General features: G+C 40.9%; 1 protein-coding gene across 1 annotated transcript in view; it reads right to left on the reverse strand.

Moving 5' to 3' along the window:
• Fmnl2 (formin like 2) overlaps positions 1-16,019 on the reverse strand; it is a gene marked incomplete at its 5' end in the record, with an annotated part of 268,668 nt that overhangs the window by 84,270 nt on the left and 168,379 nt on the right. The window contains 2 exon segments of the mRNA XM_027420415.2: positions 1,936-2,012; positions 7,161-7,241. Coding sequence (XP_027276216.1) covers positions 1,936-2,012; positions 7,161-7,241 — 158 coding nt within the window.

Genomic DNA, 16,019 nt, shown 5'->3' on the forward strand with positions numbered 1-16,019 from the left:
TGAATGATTTGCATCCACCCCCTGGAATTCTTCAGTACTATAGCCATGTTTCCAAGGATCTTACATAAGCAAGTGGGAAAATCACAGCTGCTGAAGACGAAAGGAGAAAGCCTACTGTAACATCATCAACAAATCACTCCAGCTGCCTAAAGTCTGCACAGGCTCATCTATTCCTCCTACTTAGTATTAGAAATGAACTTGATGGGCAATGCTTGAAGATACACTTTTCAACAATTTGTAGAAATCCTGGCTATAAATTATTCCACCATTTTCAGTTGAGAATTGCCAAGGTGTAGAGTTGGGCCATCACCAAATAAACTCTAGTTCCTGGTTCATAAATAACAGGAGCTATTTAATTTCCTAAGTTCAGGTGCTCCACTGCATTAAACCACCACCACCACCTGCATCTGGAGACAGACAGGCCTCACTGCTTTGAACCCAGGGCCTGACAACCTTAATTCTTTCAGAAAGGGCTGCTAAGGAAAGCAATGAACTAAAAAAGACCAAAGTGTTTTTGAGCCAAAGCATGGGCTTTAAAGCTGTGGACACTGCAGTTCTCATAACTGTCTCTGATGCTTAATTCTTTGAGTCTTGAAAATGAGATTAGACAACTTTGCCAGTTTCAAAATCATGATTTTATGATTTGCTTTTCTATAGTCCATTTTTTTTTGGAGACAAAGCCAAGAATCTGTTAGTTTTATGAAGATTCCATTTTTCAAGATGACAAGCATGACAAGGTAGCCTTTAAGAAATGGGCATTCTACCTTAAAGTCTCCCTACTAGACCCTGCACTATCATTTCCATACTTAAGTAAAAATCTGAAGTAACCATACTAATTAAACATCTAATTAGCTTATATCAGTCAGTCTAAAACAGAAGTAAATTGCTATGTATGCCATACATCTAATTTTACAGAATACTCAATACAACTACAATATAACATAGATATATAATTCTAGTTTAACAGACCAGCAAAAGAAGCCAGAGGGGAACATTTGAAAAGATATTAAGGTCTATAGTCTTCTCTCTCTCATGGTAAACCCACAAAGTCAATGTAAATAACTTATCCAATGTTTGACTATACTTTGTTCATGTCTGTATTCAGAGAAGCTAACACAGGAGGACTGTTTTGAGTCCAAAGCCAGCCTGGTTACATAGTGAGTTCAAGGCCAAGCTGGTAAAAAAAAAAATCCTGTCTACAAAGCAAGATTGGTACTTTCTGAAGAACTAAGAGTTCTTCAAAGTACAGTATCCAGTATCATCGGACTTGAAGATAAACTACCTGACACTCAGGTACCATGTATTATGAAATCCCAAGAAGAGCGGGGGTGGGGGTGGGGGGATGGGGGTGGGGCTGGAGGAGGGGGATGTAAAAGAGCTGTACTTGTCTGAGGCAAAGCAACCACTGATGCAAAAAAAGAACTCTCAGAAATGTTTAGTGTACTGATTCCATGAACTTCATTTTCACTAGATCATGGTCTCAAGTATTTAACATGTAAGAAAGAGACTCAAAATATGCCTCAAATGCAAAGACAACACCATTCCAGTTTCCATTCATTTGTGAATGGAAAGAAATTAAGGAAAGGCAAAGCAGCTTCAACTAAGCAGCCTGAAGGCTGAGTTCAAGGATCTCAATTTACACCATTCTTAAATGTTAATCGGTTGTTAGAGCACTGTCACACATACAAAAGGGCAAGCACTTGTCACGAACAGTCCATATTTACTTCATCCAAGCAAGTAAATACAGAATTGTTCTAAATATCCAAGTCAATACCCTATCTGTTCTGACTCTATTTAGAATCAGTGATCAGGGGACTAACTCCCCTTATCGAAACCTTGGTCTTTTAGTAAGTAACAGAAGCTCAAATCTTAGGTACAATTCAATCACTTTCTAAAATAAATGTTAGTAATAACATGTTACAGGGGCATACTTACCCAATGTGGTTGGTTCTTAATGAGATTTCCAGTTCTCTTAGCACTTGTGTAGATTCTTGAACACGCCGTCTGAATTTCTATAATTCAACAAAATATGACCCTTAGTACATGGTGCTCCTGCAGCTTATGATAAATTTAATGGCATATAAAAATATATTTTCTTATAAAGTATATTTCTCACATTTCTTTTTGTTTTATTTAAAAGCACACAAATCTTGATCATCAAAAAAAAAAAAAAAAAACTTACAAGGAAGGACCAGGAGAATTACTTATTTTGTGGAAGTTCCTAGAGCAGACTATATACCCTACCCCACATATACAATAATAATCACCATTATGCCTCTTGTTCAGGAACCCCAAACCATCTCCATTATGATTTACCAGGAACACTACAGACTCAAGGCACATTCATACTTATGGCAATGATATATTGCAATGAGAGAGGAAATGGTAAAACCAACAAAAAGAAGAGATGCATAGGATGATGTGATACATGATACATGGTTTCAAGAGTGCTCCTAACCAAGGAGTCCATTATGATAGCAGACACGAAGCTCAACAGAGACTTGGGGCTGATCTCATTAGCACTCTGCCTCGCTCAGGCAGCAATCCCAGACTCCAGCAATAAAGCATGTCTGCAGCATAAACTATGTTGTTTTCATAAACGATTCAGGCACAGTTAGCTTTTACAAAGAACACACATGGCTGAGCATTGGTGGCACGCGCCTTTAATCCCAGCACTCGGGAGACAGAGGCAGGCAGATTTCTGTGAGTTTGAGGCCAGTCTGGTCTACAGAGCAAGTGCCAGGACAGCCTCCAAAGCTACACAGAGAAACCCTGTCTTGAAAAAAAAAAAAAAAAAAAAAAAAAAAAAAAAAGACCACACATGAACTCTGTAAGCAGGCCCTTCTGAACACAGCAGTCCTGAGCCTAACAGTCCTGAGTTGATTCTTCTCGGCCTGACCTAACATGTTCCAAAACCAAACATTCAGAGTTAGTTCTTCCAACTAGTCCTCCCTTAAAAGGTTGGCAAGGAAGGTTCAAGATCATGTGCCACATTTGGGATGTCCTTCTTCTCTCTTGTCCATCAAGATACTATCTGTCTTTCTAAATTTACCCTGTACTTTCTTGAATAAGTCCTGCTGTGATAGGTGTGTGTGCGTGCGAATGCGTGCTTTTAAATCTAAAGAGTCGCCAAGATTCAAATGGGCTGCTATGCCCATCTGTGAAGATTATTTGCCTAACCAAACCTTAATAGTGACTAATATCTCAGGCCACTCTCAAAGAAGGAAATTCGACATGCAATGCCTTCTTTTAAAAGGTCCAGGCAATCTGTGCTGTGGCCTGATTCCCCTCCTCAAGCTTCTTTGCTCCCTGGAGAAAGTTTGTGAATTCCAGCTCAGGATATGAAGAATCCTTGTCCTCTGCTGCCACCAAGTGCAGTAAGAATAGAGGCCTACATCTCCAGGCCACTGAGCATGGCTCACATTCTTTAGAGGAACAACATCCAGAGGCAAGAAGGAAAAGAAGGCTAGTAGCATGACTCCAGACTGTGGGGGTTGTGAGAGCCAGGTCACACACTGGAGAACCAGTAGTCCAAAGGAGACCAGCAACACTGCTTGACACAAGCAGGCTCCCGTTGCCCTTTCTCCTCAAAGTCTCTTGATTTCTTGAAGTTGTTATAACTGTTAGTCCAAACACCACGAAAATATCATCTTGGGTTTTTGTAGTCAATATAAAGTTCGAGATAGGAAATAAAAATATCCTAAATATAAGGAAAAAAATAAAGGTGTTCTGCTTCTACTGCCAAGAAAGGCATAACAAATGGCAAGGTCATTGATGGTTTGGAGAGATATCCTAGACCACCTCCCTGCTAAGCATGGGATTTGGTGGCAAACAGGAAGTAGGATGGGGGGGCACCTGGCTAAAGGAACTGATGCTCCACACTGCTTGTTAAGACATGTCAGATAGGTTCTCAGAAGTCTCGAAGTCTTCCTCAAGCTTTAAAGAAGTCATCATCCTGATCTACAAAGAGCACAAGCATAGTACTGAAAACAATACAGTTGTAGAGATGTCTGACCAAAGGCCATGAGGAGAGGGGAAGGAGGGAGAGAAAGACAAGTGGACAGATAGGGATGCTATATACACACAGACAGACAGACAGACAGACAGACAGACAGACAGACAGACAGACAGATGCATAGCCCAGCAAGGAAACAAAATCAAACCTGAGCTAGAGCAGTAGCAGCTAGCACTCTTCAGACATGGGCTACGCTGGGCACTGTAATTCTGCAACTGTCTGACACTGAGACAGACTAAACTGACCAGGAGCAGCTCAATTTTTGGTTGGATTTTGGAAGGCAAGGAAGCCTCATCATCCTCTTCGCTAACACATAAACAGTGAAAGCTAACACTCTGCATGTTTGAAATGCATCCACAAGACTTCAAGCTCTTCAGAGAGAAACTGTGAACCTATAGGGCCCAGCAGCATAGCAAGAGCCAGGAAGGGTCACTACCAAGCAGCCCCATCTTATCTCTCCTCTCAGGTACAGGACAGCCCAGGGAGGCAGCTGAGCCTGGGTGAGCTACACAATAGGTTTCACCTCACAAATGTAGAGTCAGCAGATGATCAGACTTCTTTCTTCATGATCTGTAACCTCTTTCCATGGCAGAAATGAACACACCCCACTCCAGCTCATAACAGCTGTATAAAATGAGGAGGCTGTTTTTTGGAGTGTTGGGCTCAGAGCATCTCACTGAGGCTCTTCCTTCCCCACCCTAGGGGGTTTCATTTAAAGCTATTCTAAACAATGTGCTTAGGTTGTTTAAAAGGGATGAATAAAGTATCTTCTATTTAATTTGAACAAAAGATTAATGAATGAACTATCCGAGGACCCTGACCACAGTTAAAGGACACTCACTCAGCCTAGACAGTCTGGCTAAAATTTAAAGACACGGTTGGAACACTCCAACCCCGGACCACAGCTGAGAATTTTAAGCTCATTTTAACTGAAAGCCATGCTTTTTTCCAAACAAATCTCCTTTTTTTTTCTGGGGCTTAAGCATTATAATTACGCTATGTGGAGCAGATCTTTTCCTACTCCTGGAAGAAATCTTACTACAGTAATGGGCTGGGGTGCCAATCCAATATCCAGTTCATTTCTCCTGAGCTGAATGACAGACCTCGAAAGCCAAGGCACAGACCGAACAAGGACATTCAGGTAGATACATGGGTCAGGACAGAGAAATCAGTGGTCCAGACGACCACCAACAGGCCATTCCTCTTTATTAAGTGATCCTGGAAGGAGTGAAATGTTTAACAAGAGGATCCCTGGTTCTTCTGCTTGGTTTTCTTTGTCTCCTGAGGGTTTGGGGCTGGGAGTCCAGGCAGCCATTTCTGCAAGTGTACTACATCTTTCTGGAATGAGGGATTGTTTCTAGAATGAAGTGTATGTTGCATGAGGGGACAGTCTGTATAAAATTGCTGCCACTCCGGCCCCACTGGCTCAGGACAAGTCTGCCTATGCCAGTGGAACTCAACCATCGTCTCAGGTCTGGGGCTTCCTAAAGAACCAGAACTCTTTGGTATAGACTGAGTATCCTTGCAGAAACAAGTGGTATAGACAAAACAGCTTTTGAAACAAATGAGATTTATGTTTTTATATGTTAGGTGTTTGATGTCACATCATTCCCTAACCTATAAAATTAAGGCTACTGCATGCTCAGGTCAAAAAATAAATACTAGAAACTAACAAGAATTAAGCAGCTATTACTTTTTGAAGGGGAGGTGTTGAATGCAGACCTTTTTACAAATTTCTGAGGGGGAGAAATAGTACCAGAGACATTCACAGAAGATGAGGGAAACCACGGGACATTCAAGATTTGTATAGCATGAATCCAAAGTGTGGTTCTTCATTTTCTTTTTTAAAAAATTATTTATTTTATGCACATGAAGGTTTTGAATGCTTGAAAGTATGCATACAATGTGCATTCCTGGTGTCCCCTGAAGGTAAGAAGAGGTATTGAGTGTCCTAGAACTAGAGTTGCAGATATATGAGTCACCATGTGTGTGCAGGGAACTGAACCCAGGTCCTCTAAAAGAGCAACAAGTATTGGAACCACTGAGTCATCTCTTTAGTGTCAGGATCTCCAAGTTCACCCATCATTTCTATTGTTTAAAACCCTCTTGTCCATAAGTAAACCAGACGATAAATACTCAGAGGAAATATGAGCTACACTTTTTTTGCAGGACATTTCTTTTTTTTGGCCAGGGGAGGGGGTGTGGGAGTGTGGGGGTGGGGATATGGGTAATAAAGAATTAGAATGGAAAAATGAAGGGAGAAAAGTTAGAGGAGGGCAGAGGAGGGAGGAGAGAGAGAGAGAGAGAGAGAGAGAGAGAGAGAGAGAGAGAGAGAGAGAGAGAGAGAGAGAGAGAGAGAGACAAAAAAAAGGAAAGAGAAGAGTGAGCCAAAATCCCTGCAAAAAGCTAACCAGGAGAAGTATGCTTTTCTTCTCTCACGAGTCACCACTGACACACACAGGGAATTCAGCTTGAGAAGTCTTGAAAGGGACAGTTGTAGAAGGCCAAGGGGAGACAAGTGCTATCTGGTACAAAGCGTCTTTACCCACAGTCATCAAGGATAGCTCTGCCCTGAGCCATCCAGGGCTGACCCAGCCTGCGGGGCTGTGCCAGGCGACATGCTTAACCACAGGCATTAGCTTAGGCCAATTGTGCATCCACACAAAGCAGGGCTTGTTTGTAAAGGGAGAGGTGGTTAAGAATGAAATCAGCTATTCCCTCTTTACCTTCTTGGGTCAGGAGCTGAGCTGGGGCTGGGGGCTGGGGCTGGGGCTGGTCATGGGGCTAGAGCTGAGGAAGCTGCCTGAAGCACCAACACAGGATATGGTAAGCTGCTGGGGAGGACAGCCCTGGTGATTTTTCAGGGTTCTAGAAGTGTACCAAGTCATGAAGGACAAGCATTGCATTTACAAGGCCTGCTTTGTTAGAGGCTTAAGCACCTCAGGTCTCAATTCCCTACTCTGAGCAATAGGAACTGACAGTATCAGAGGGACATGTTGAAGACTTTCTCCCCTTTGTCCTCTCATGTTGATGGTTGTCAAAGATTATTTGCCTAGAGCTTTGGTAAAAAACTAACAAAAAGAATGTATAATGCAGCCCACTAAAGAAGATGCAACAGCCAAGAGTGGAAACATATCTACCTTACCTTCCTGGTTACAGCTGGATCCAGGTAGCCTTTGAGCTTCTGGATGTATGTATGGGGAGGGTTCTTCACCTGGAATCGTTCCTGCAGGAAACACAAAGCTAAGTAAATAGCAGAAACAGTATGAAGGAATACCACAGTGGGCCACATGAACCACATTAATGTCATTACTCATGACCAAACGCACCCCCAGTGTGAATGTGACTTTGCTAATAACTATCACGGGCTGATTATGTTCTGTCTTCACAGATCATGTGATCTCTTTGCACAGGAGGAAGCCGTGGCTGGAATAAAAAATGCAGTATTCTCTTTGATAGCATAGCTAGTGAGTGATACAGTAAACCTGAATCCACGCCCTCCCAAACCTAGAGTATGGCTGCTCTCCCTGCAGGCTGTGCAGCTGACACTGAAGGACCATGCTTTGCCCATCGCTTTTCAGATTTCCTGTGAATTTCTAGTGAATTCTTTGAGGTATCTTCAATGTTGGCAAATCTTTCACTTAGGAATATGTCACCTTTAAAAACGGCCATATTTGAGTCAAAATTGGATAAAAATAATTTTTTTTGAAAATGAGTAATGAGTTAATTACTGAAAGGGTGGATGGAATGTGGGAACATTTATGAGCGTATGAACCTATCATTGCTAGGTTCCTAAAGTGGCTTCTAAATTGAAGATCCCAAACTACACACACACACACACACACACACACACACACACACACACACACACACACTAGCATACACATATGCCTCAAGATGATCAAAGCTAAAGTCAAAGACTGAAGGAGGAAATGTTCAAAATGAGGAAGGAAAAGTTTGAGGGGGTTATGTGGACCTGAGCAGCTGAACATATGTTATGTTTGGCTTGTTTGAAAAGTTTAAGCAGGTGGTGGTGACACATGCTTTTAATCCCAGTACTCCAGAAGCAGAGACAGGTAGGTCTCTGAGTTAAGAGGCCAGCCAGGGGGAGGGAGGGAGGGAGGGAGTTTGTATTTTTCCAGCATAGAACCACTAAATTCTTCATAATCCACTCAAATCCTGCTTGGTTACAGACTTTTTTTATTTTTTGAATCAGGGTTTCTCTGTATAGCTTTGTGGACCAGGCTGGCCTTGAACTCATATAGATCTGTCAGCCTCTGCCTCCCAAGTGCTGGCATTAAAGGAGTGTACCACCACCACCCAGCTGGTTGCAGACTTAAAAATGTTGAACAATTGCTTTGTTATATTGAAAATAACCTCTTCTATTGAAAATACTATGTTGTACTGATCAAAATAAAGAAAGCAACTGATTGTGAGGTACTAGCACCAAATGGCACAACTTCAACACAGTCCTTATTCCTAACACTCAGGGAGAAGCATGAAAGCTGACAGGGATTTTAAGAGCCAGGGAACCAGAAGTTTGCTAGGAGATCGTGTGTCCTCTAGCTATGACTGGGAAGCTAAACCCAAGAAATCTCAATAACATGGCTGCCTAATTAGACATGAACAATGACAACACCAGTTGATATGCGAATGTGTAAGGGGTATATTTCACAGGGCGCCACCCATAGATGAGCTACAGGCAGCTGCTAAGAGAGAAAATTACATCTTCCCCAGAGATGAGCTCCCTGATTGGTTATGCAATACCAAATGGCTAGACCTAAAAACATACATATAAGCAACACTAAAAGGACTCAGCAAGTGTACTTATTTATTAACCAAATACCAAATATTAACATATTTCATTACATTATGTATAACATGTAATAAAAATATATTATATATAATGATATGTAATATAGTGAATAACATGGTTATTTTATAATTATTGTCAATTTTTAAAAGGCCATGAATTTGAATGGGAGCAGTAGACATGGATGAGATTAAACTGAGAAGAGGGAGGAAATAATAATATATAATATATATATATATATATATATTAGAAATAAATTTTAGGAGCTGGTGATATAGCTCAATAGCAGAGTGCTTACCTACCACTTATAGTAGGGTAAAGCAGCTTGTAGTGAAACACTTCATTAATATTTCCTCTCCATTCAAAATGATCAGGTAACTATTAGCACATATAAGCTGTGTGTCTATGGAGCTTAAGAAGAGATCAGTACACTGTTGTTAATTATTACTTATTCCTCCGGTAGAGATTAGAAACTTCTCATTGGTAAAGGAAATATTCTTTATTCTAGTCAGGGATCATAATCACTTTGTTTCTCAAGGATTAACCTATCTGCAAATGGCACTTTATTCTTTAGATGAATTAGCTCATTTAAGACTATTTACCAGTGGGTAGTTAGAATTAAGTATTATATAGATAAGAGACTGGAGAGTGATTGGATGACCTCCTTGGTACCATCTAGAATGATATGTATTGTATCATTTAGAAGATATGTTGCATACATATGGTATACACATTACATTATATGAGAGATTCATGCATTACATGAAAGGCTCAGGTTCAAGTTTCCAACTCTCTGACTCTTGTTCTTTCTTCTATATTATCTAAGTACATTTATCCTGAATTTCATAGAATAATTTTTTTTCAAGTGAAACACACTGTGGATGTGAAAACATGTTATCACAGGTTCTTGCAAATCTGAGGCAGGAAGATTGTGAATTCCAGTCCTGCTTGGGTAGTGTAGTAAGACCCCCATCTAAACAAAAAAACAAAAGTAGAGCAGAAACCTGTTCTATCTTCATTTAGTGTCACTAAATAGAATGGTATTTGTTCAAAGAATTGAGTTTCTTTTGGATCCCAGCTATGTCACTTGTCTCATAATTTAAGGTCAAGTGTGTTTTGTTTTTGAGGCAGGGTCTGCAGCCTCTACATCTCCCTACATCAGCCTCCCATACACAGGGACTACAGGCATTTGACATCATGCTCAGCTAAAGGTGAGCTTTTAAAAGTCTAAAAGCACCCCAGAAGCAACAATGCACCAGGCACAGCTACAGCAGGCTTGCTGCACAGTGTAAACTGGTCCAACTCACATCAGCACTCACGGCACCTGCTGCTCATCCTATGCTATATCCCTCTTGAGTCCAAGGCTGTCTACTGCCTTCATAATTACATTTCTCATTAGCTGCCCCACCCCCAAAGGTGAGTCTGTCTAGGCACAGATCTGCTCTGCAGATAAGAGAAAGGAGGAAGAATTTACTAGACTCACTTAGCGGCTGGTTGGGATCAAGTTCACTGCCATCAGAACAAGAAAAGCAAGCCCATTCCTGAAGAACTAAATGATGGAGGTCACAACAAGTAAATTAGGTGTTAAAGCACTTGGAACGCAGCCATGCTGAGGACTTTGTCTGGGATACTCAGAAAGTCAGCTTTAGTTTTTTTCCTTGGGTCCCATCATCACCTTGAACATGTAAATATAAAGAAGCTGCTCATTGAAGCCCTTCCAGTGTAAAGGGTTAGAATCAGGCACCCCACTGATTTGGAAAACTATTTGCAAAGGTTATACCTTCTCTGAATTTGTGGATCATTACATGGGAAATTAGTTAAGTTTAATCTAGCATGAACTAGATTTATAACAAACATGTTTCAATCATTTCTACTCCGTAAGCAACATTTGGATAAGGAGATCCACAAATTAAACAGAATTCCATTCATATTTGTATTATACCTTACTATTCTGAAATGTAATGATATTTTAGCAAGACATCTAAACAAGAGTTTGCCAAGAAATCAATGTGTGTGAGACACACACTGACTGCTAAGTCTTTCTCCCTATTCCTCCCTGTTTCAGGAGTGTAATAATATAGCTACACACTGCATCAAGAGCTCTAGTAAATTACTATCAGCACTCTGCTATTCTAATGTTCTTATTATACCAATTCCACAATAATTCACACAAGTAAAGACTCAGGAAGAACTTTCCTTTTGTTACAATAAGCTTATTATACAAATGTTCTATTCCTCTTCCCCTTGAAATAGGAATTAGTTTGCATTTGGTATCATTTCCAAAGGCTAAGCAAGCAAACTGTGGTCTCTACTAAGTCACAGTTACAACCAGTAAAATTGTCACTAGTGAGTTCTAATCTATAAATTAGTTCTAATCTAATCTGCTTGGTACTAAGTAATGGACATCAAAAGGAACACTCCATGTCTTCTAGGGTCACTCTCTCAAATGAGAAATTCTGACATTTGCAAACACAGAAAAGACCAGCATAAAATATTGCAGTAGTGTATGCAGACAGACATGATGGACTGTATAGGAAAAGGCTAAGTATGCACTGGCGAGGGGTGAGTGGGTTCATGAGCAGTCATGAGTTCCTTAGCCCAAGGAACTGTGGTAAACTGAAACACATTAGCCCTCACAGAGGACTTACGCAAATAAAAAATAATTCACACAAGTGGACATAGACTCCCAAGTAATGAACAAATACCCAAGTCCCCAAGAGAACATATACTTTTTATTTCCAAAAACAATTATAAATTTCAGAGAAGTTGGTATATGGTGCCACCTCTAGAAGGGATGTATATGATGAGCGTGGAAGGCATGATGAGACAGGAGAGGACAATGGGGAAGAATGAAGTGCAAACATTTAAACCCTTACTTACTTGGTCTAACAGTTGGTGAAGAAGCCAGGGTTATATGGCAGTGGTTCTCCCTTTGGGAGCTGTATATCAGATATCCTGCATATCAGATAATTACATTACAATTCATAATAGTAGCAAAACTACAGCTATGCAGCAGCAATGAAATAATTTTATGGTTGGGGTCACCACCAGATGAAGAAGGTATTAAAGGGTAGCAGCATTAGGTACATTGAGAACACTGCTATAGGAGAAGCTAATCCAGCCTTACAACTATTTGGAAGAGCTATTAGATTCCAAAATGCATTCTGCAAAGCAAGTCCCTTCCTCGGAACATTTTAAATCTTCCTGTCCTATTTAGATTCCCCATTTGCAGGTATTCCCATGACACTTGAGATGGCTTTGTCCAGCACTTACTCTGTAGACCAGACTGGCCTTGAACTTACACAGATCTGCCTACCTCTGCTTCCTAAATGTTGGAATTAAAGGTGTGTACCATCACCACACGGTGAATATCAATTTTTAATGGTTATTTTATTGCTTCACTCATTCAGAACACACAATAGAAGACACTATTATTTTAAAACTCAGAGAGAAATAAATTCAATTCTTCAGTTCCAGGTTGTTAAATATGGTCTCTGTGATACAGCACACAGAGTTATAACACAAAGTAGACAATGATAAGAGCCATATGTGATCCTCCTCAGTTCAAAGAGAGGTGAGGCATCTCCAACTGTGCTGATCAAAGGGATCTCCCTGGAGAACGAAGGGTTTGGACTGAACGTTGAAGGAGAGGCAACACAGAGCTATCCTGAGTCTGTGTGTACAAGGCAGGAGACAAAAAGTGTTCCAGATGAGCCTGGGAACAAAAGCAGACAGAGGTGGATGGGAAGTAACTTGAGAGGCTTTAAAAAGCCAGGTCTCGGGACCGTGGTGCAGGAAAAGTCATGACACAAAGAATCTTGGGTCAACATTGAAGCAGACAAGAGAGGGTGCCAGATAATAAGCTAAGGGCAGTCAACAGAGTCAATGCAGAATTTTAACTAATTGAACATGAGGGAGCAGAAAGGTTGAGTCAGGGGAAGAATAGAAGATAACAAGAATGAAGATACCATAATAAAAGGAGACATTTTAGGTTTACAGAGAAATCAGGTACTAGGGAAATGTCTGGAGATCTACAAAGATGACACCAGCTAACAATCTAAGCAACAGAGGAGAGGCTACCTTAAATGCCCTCCCCTGATAATGAGATTGATGACTGACTTATATGCCACCCGACAGCCCTCATCCAGCAGCTAGTGGAAGTAGAAGCAGACACCCACAGCTAATCACTGAACTGAACTGGAATCCAGATGCAGAGAAGGATGAGTGACGAGCAAAGGGGTCCAGACCAGGCTAGTGAAACCCACAGAAACAACTGACCTGAACATCAGGGAGCCTTGGTCCCCAGACTGATAGCTGGGAAGCCAGCAAGGAACTGATCCAGACCCCAGGAACATCAGTTTCAGTGAGGAAACCTCAGAAATCTACTGTAGTAGTTCAGTACTTATCCCTATCATAGGTGTGGACTGAGCCAAGACACACGGGTATGGGCCTAGGCCCTATCCCAAAGATACGATAGACTCTGATGACACCCTATGGAAGGCCTCACCATCCAGGGGGGAGCAGAAAGGATATGTGATAGGTAGGATTTCAGTTGGGGGTGGTAGTGGTAGGGGAGAGGGAACTGGGATTGTCATGTAAAATAATCTTGTTTCTAATTCAAATAAAAAAAAAAAGAAAAGAAAACCATATGGCTAAAACTGTGTGACTCTTTCTCTTGTCCCAACATTAAAAGCTGTCCTTTTCTGCAGAAAACTAGAACTGAAAAATCAACATGCTAGATTCCTTCCACAGCCACGGTTTCTTGGAGAGCTCCGAAGCATTCTTCAGCTCAATATGAAATCACTTTCCTAGTTTGGGGTGGGGGTGGGGAGACACGACGGGGCATTCAAGTGTTCCATTACAACTCTCAGACTGAAAACAATTTTGATGGGGCTTTTCCAGATGATCTCTGTTATTTAGACTAGCAAATGTTTCTTCTAGTTCAACGGGGCTTTTTGATCAAAACATTCCATAACTCATTGTCTAATATGTTGGATTAATTAGGCTTGCTTAATCCTACTCATCACTCATCACTGTTTCACAATTTAAGGGTTCCCACTGAATTTTTTGATCTTGTGATAGAAGAGGCCACCCTGACAAAGTGGGTAGATGATTTCAGGTGGTCCCATGTACAACATCAACCACCAAGATGTCTGGAAGACAGCAGTGCTCACCATAAAGTTAGTTATTGTGACTGTGGATCCAGGAACTAGACACAATAGTGAAATGTCAAATTGGCACTGGAACAAGCTTTCAATTAACCTCTAAATTCTTTGCTCTCCTATTTCAACAGCTAAAGATTTCCTTTTAGATTGGTATTTCTTAAAACATAAACAACCGAAGCCCTTTACCTAATACAATCAGGGGGTGCTCCTTAAACTACAAACTCTCATCACCTAATCCATCAAAAACTTAGGAATCTGCACTGTCTTCAGTTCTCCATGTATGTCTCCTAGACAGAAAAGCTTATTAAGTACAGCTTTACACCTTAGTTTCTACTCACAGTTACCAAATTCCTCTCTTTATTGACCTGCAAAGTTAATGGGCATGTGCTTGCCAAGTGGAGATACAGGAAGATATTGAAATGTAGCTGGTCTATCACTATTATAGTCTACGAATGCATGAACATTTCACAAAATGGCTGGGGAATGACATGGGGGAGGGGCTACCAGCAGAGTACTTGCCTAGCATGTGAGAGGCTCTGAAGTAGATATGCAGTATTGTATTGTTTGTTTTAAAGCCTTGTTTCTTCATCTGAACAGTGGAGTTATGACACCTCCTATCCCATTTATTACACAGCCCAAGGGTAGCTTCAGGGAGAATAAAGACTGTGATCACTAAGATGCAAAAGTCTCCCCACACCACCCCCAAGCAGCCTCAAGTCCATGTTTCCATCTTCATATCATAAGATTAGGTAAATAACAACCTCATTCTTTGCTTAATAAGGTCAAGACTGGTCATTAAACCAAGTACTCAGGGAATACTTAAGAAGGAGAGGTAAAACAGAGGTTGAAAGTAGGTCCTGCTAACTGGCTCGCTGCTAAATGCACGTACACCATGAGCAATGTCCACCCTATAAGACTTTAAACAGCCTTGGAAAATTATCCTCTAAGGGGAGCATCAACAGCTGGGTGGTGATGTCACCGTGAAGGATCCAGCAGTGGCTTCCAGGATAAACACCTGAAGGTGATACCTGAGAACCCTGAATTGAACTGAGCTCCAAAGCTAAGCAGGTGCTGAACTGGATGTTGCTTATGTGGCAGAAACTCTTGCATCACCATGGGATTCTGGTAATTGACAGTTACCATGGTGATAGAGAGTATACAGTTTCTACCCTTCCTATCAGTGTCCTCTTAGAAAACACCAAGCCATGTTTCTAATCAAGTTTCCTGCTGCCCAGCTGCATCTCCAGTATCTACAGAATCATTAGAAATGAAGTCAGGCCATGCTGGTCTCCTCTATGTAAGCAAAGGAAGGCTGTCTCACTGCTGCAGCAAGGACTGACACTTTGTTTGGAGGTTCTTCCTGAATGCCAGATGACAGAGAACACAGAACTGAGAGCTCTGTTTCATGTGCAGACTCCATGAAGTTGAGTTTCTCTGAAACATGGTGTGCACGACATCTAGCGTATCACCCTCACAGTGTCAACACAATAAACTGATCCAAGCGGTGATTACAAGGTGGTCTAAGGTCATCTGTTGGCAATTTTAGCAAAACACTGAAGAAAAATAACTGAAACACCTCAACTATTTGCAAGACATTCAGAGGTTATTTGAATTTTCCTTTTTCTTTCTTCCTTTCTTTTTTGGTGAAAGATGAGGGGTGGGGAGGGTTTCCACTACAAAGATTGTGAGTTACATATCCAAGTGTTAAGACAATATGAAGTAGTATTTATACACCTCTAAAATTCTTAGTTAACATACTTAAATTTTGCCAAAATTTACTGTGTATCTGTCTGGCTCTCAACTCAGTGTACAGTCATTGCCTAGTGTATGTGGTGAGGTGCAGAGTTTGGTACCTACCATCACAAACACAAATAAATAGTGCAATTAAATAAAATTTAGATTGAAAAGTCACTTCCAGTCAAACATACAATACTTCAATTGTTATGTTCTCCATATCCTGTAACAGTGTCTCCAGGATTACAAAATATGCCTTTATAATAAAGTTTATTTCAAACCACATAAACAA

The sequence above is a fragment of the Cricetulus griseus genome, chromosome 6, assembly GCF_003668045.3.
Source record: "Cricetulus griseus strain 17A/GY chromosome 6, alternate assembly CriGri-PICRH-1.0, whole genome shotgun sequence".
NCBI classification, from domain to species: Eukaryota; Metazoa; Chordata; class Mammalia; order Rodentia; family Cricetidae; genus Cricetulus; species Cricetulus griseus.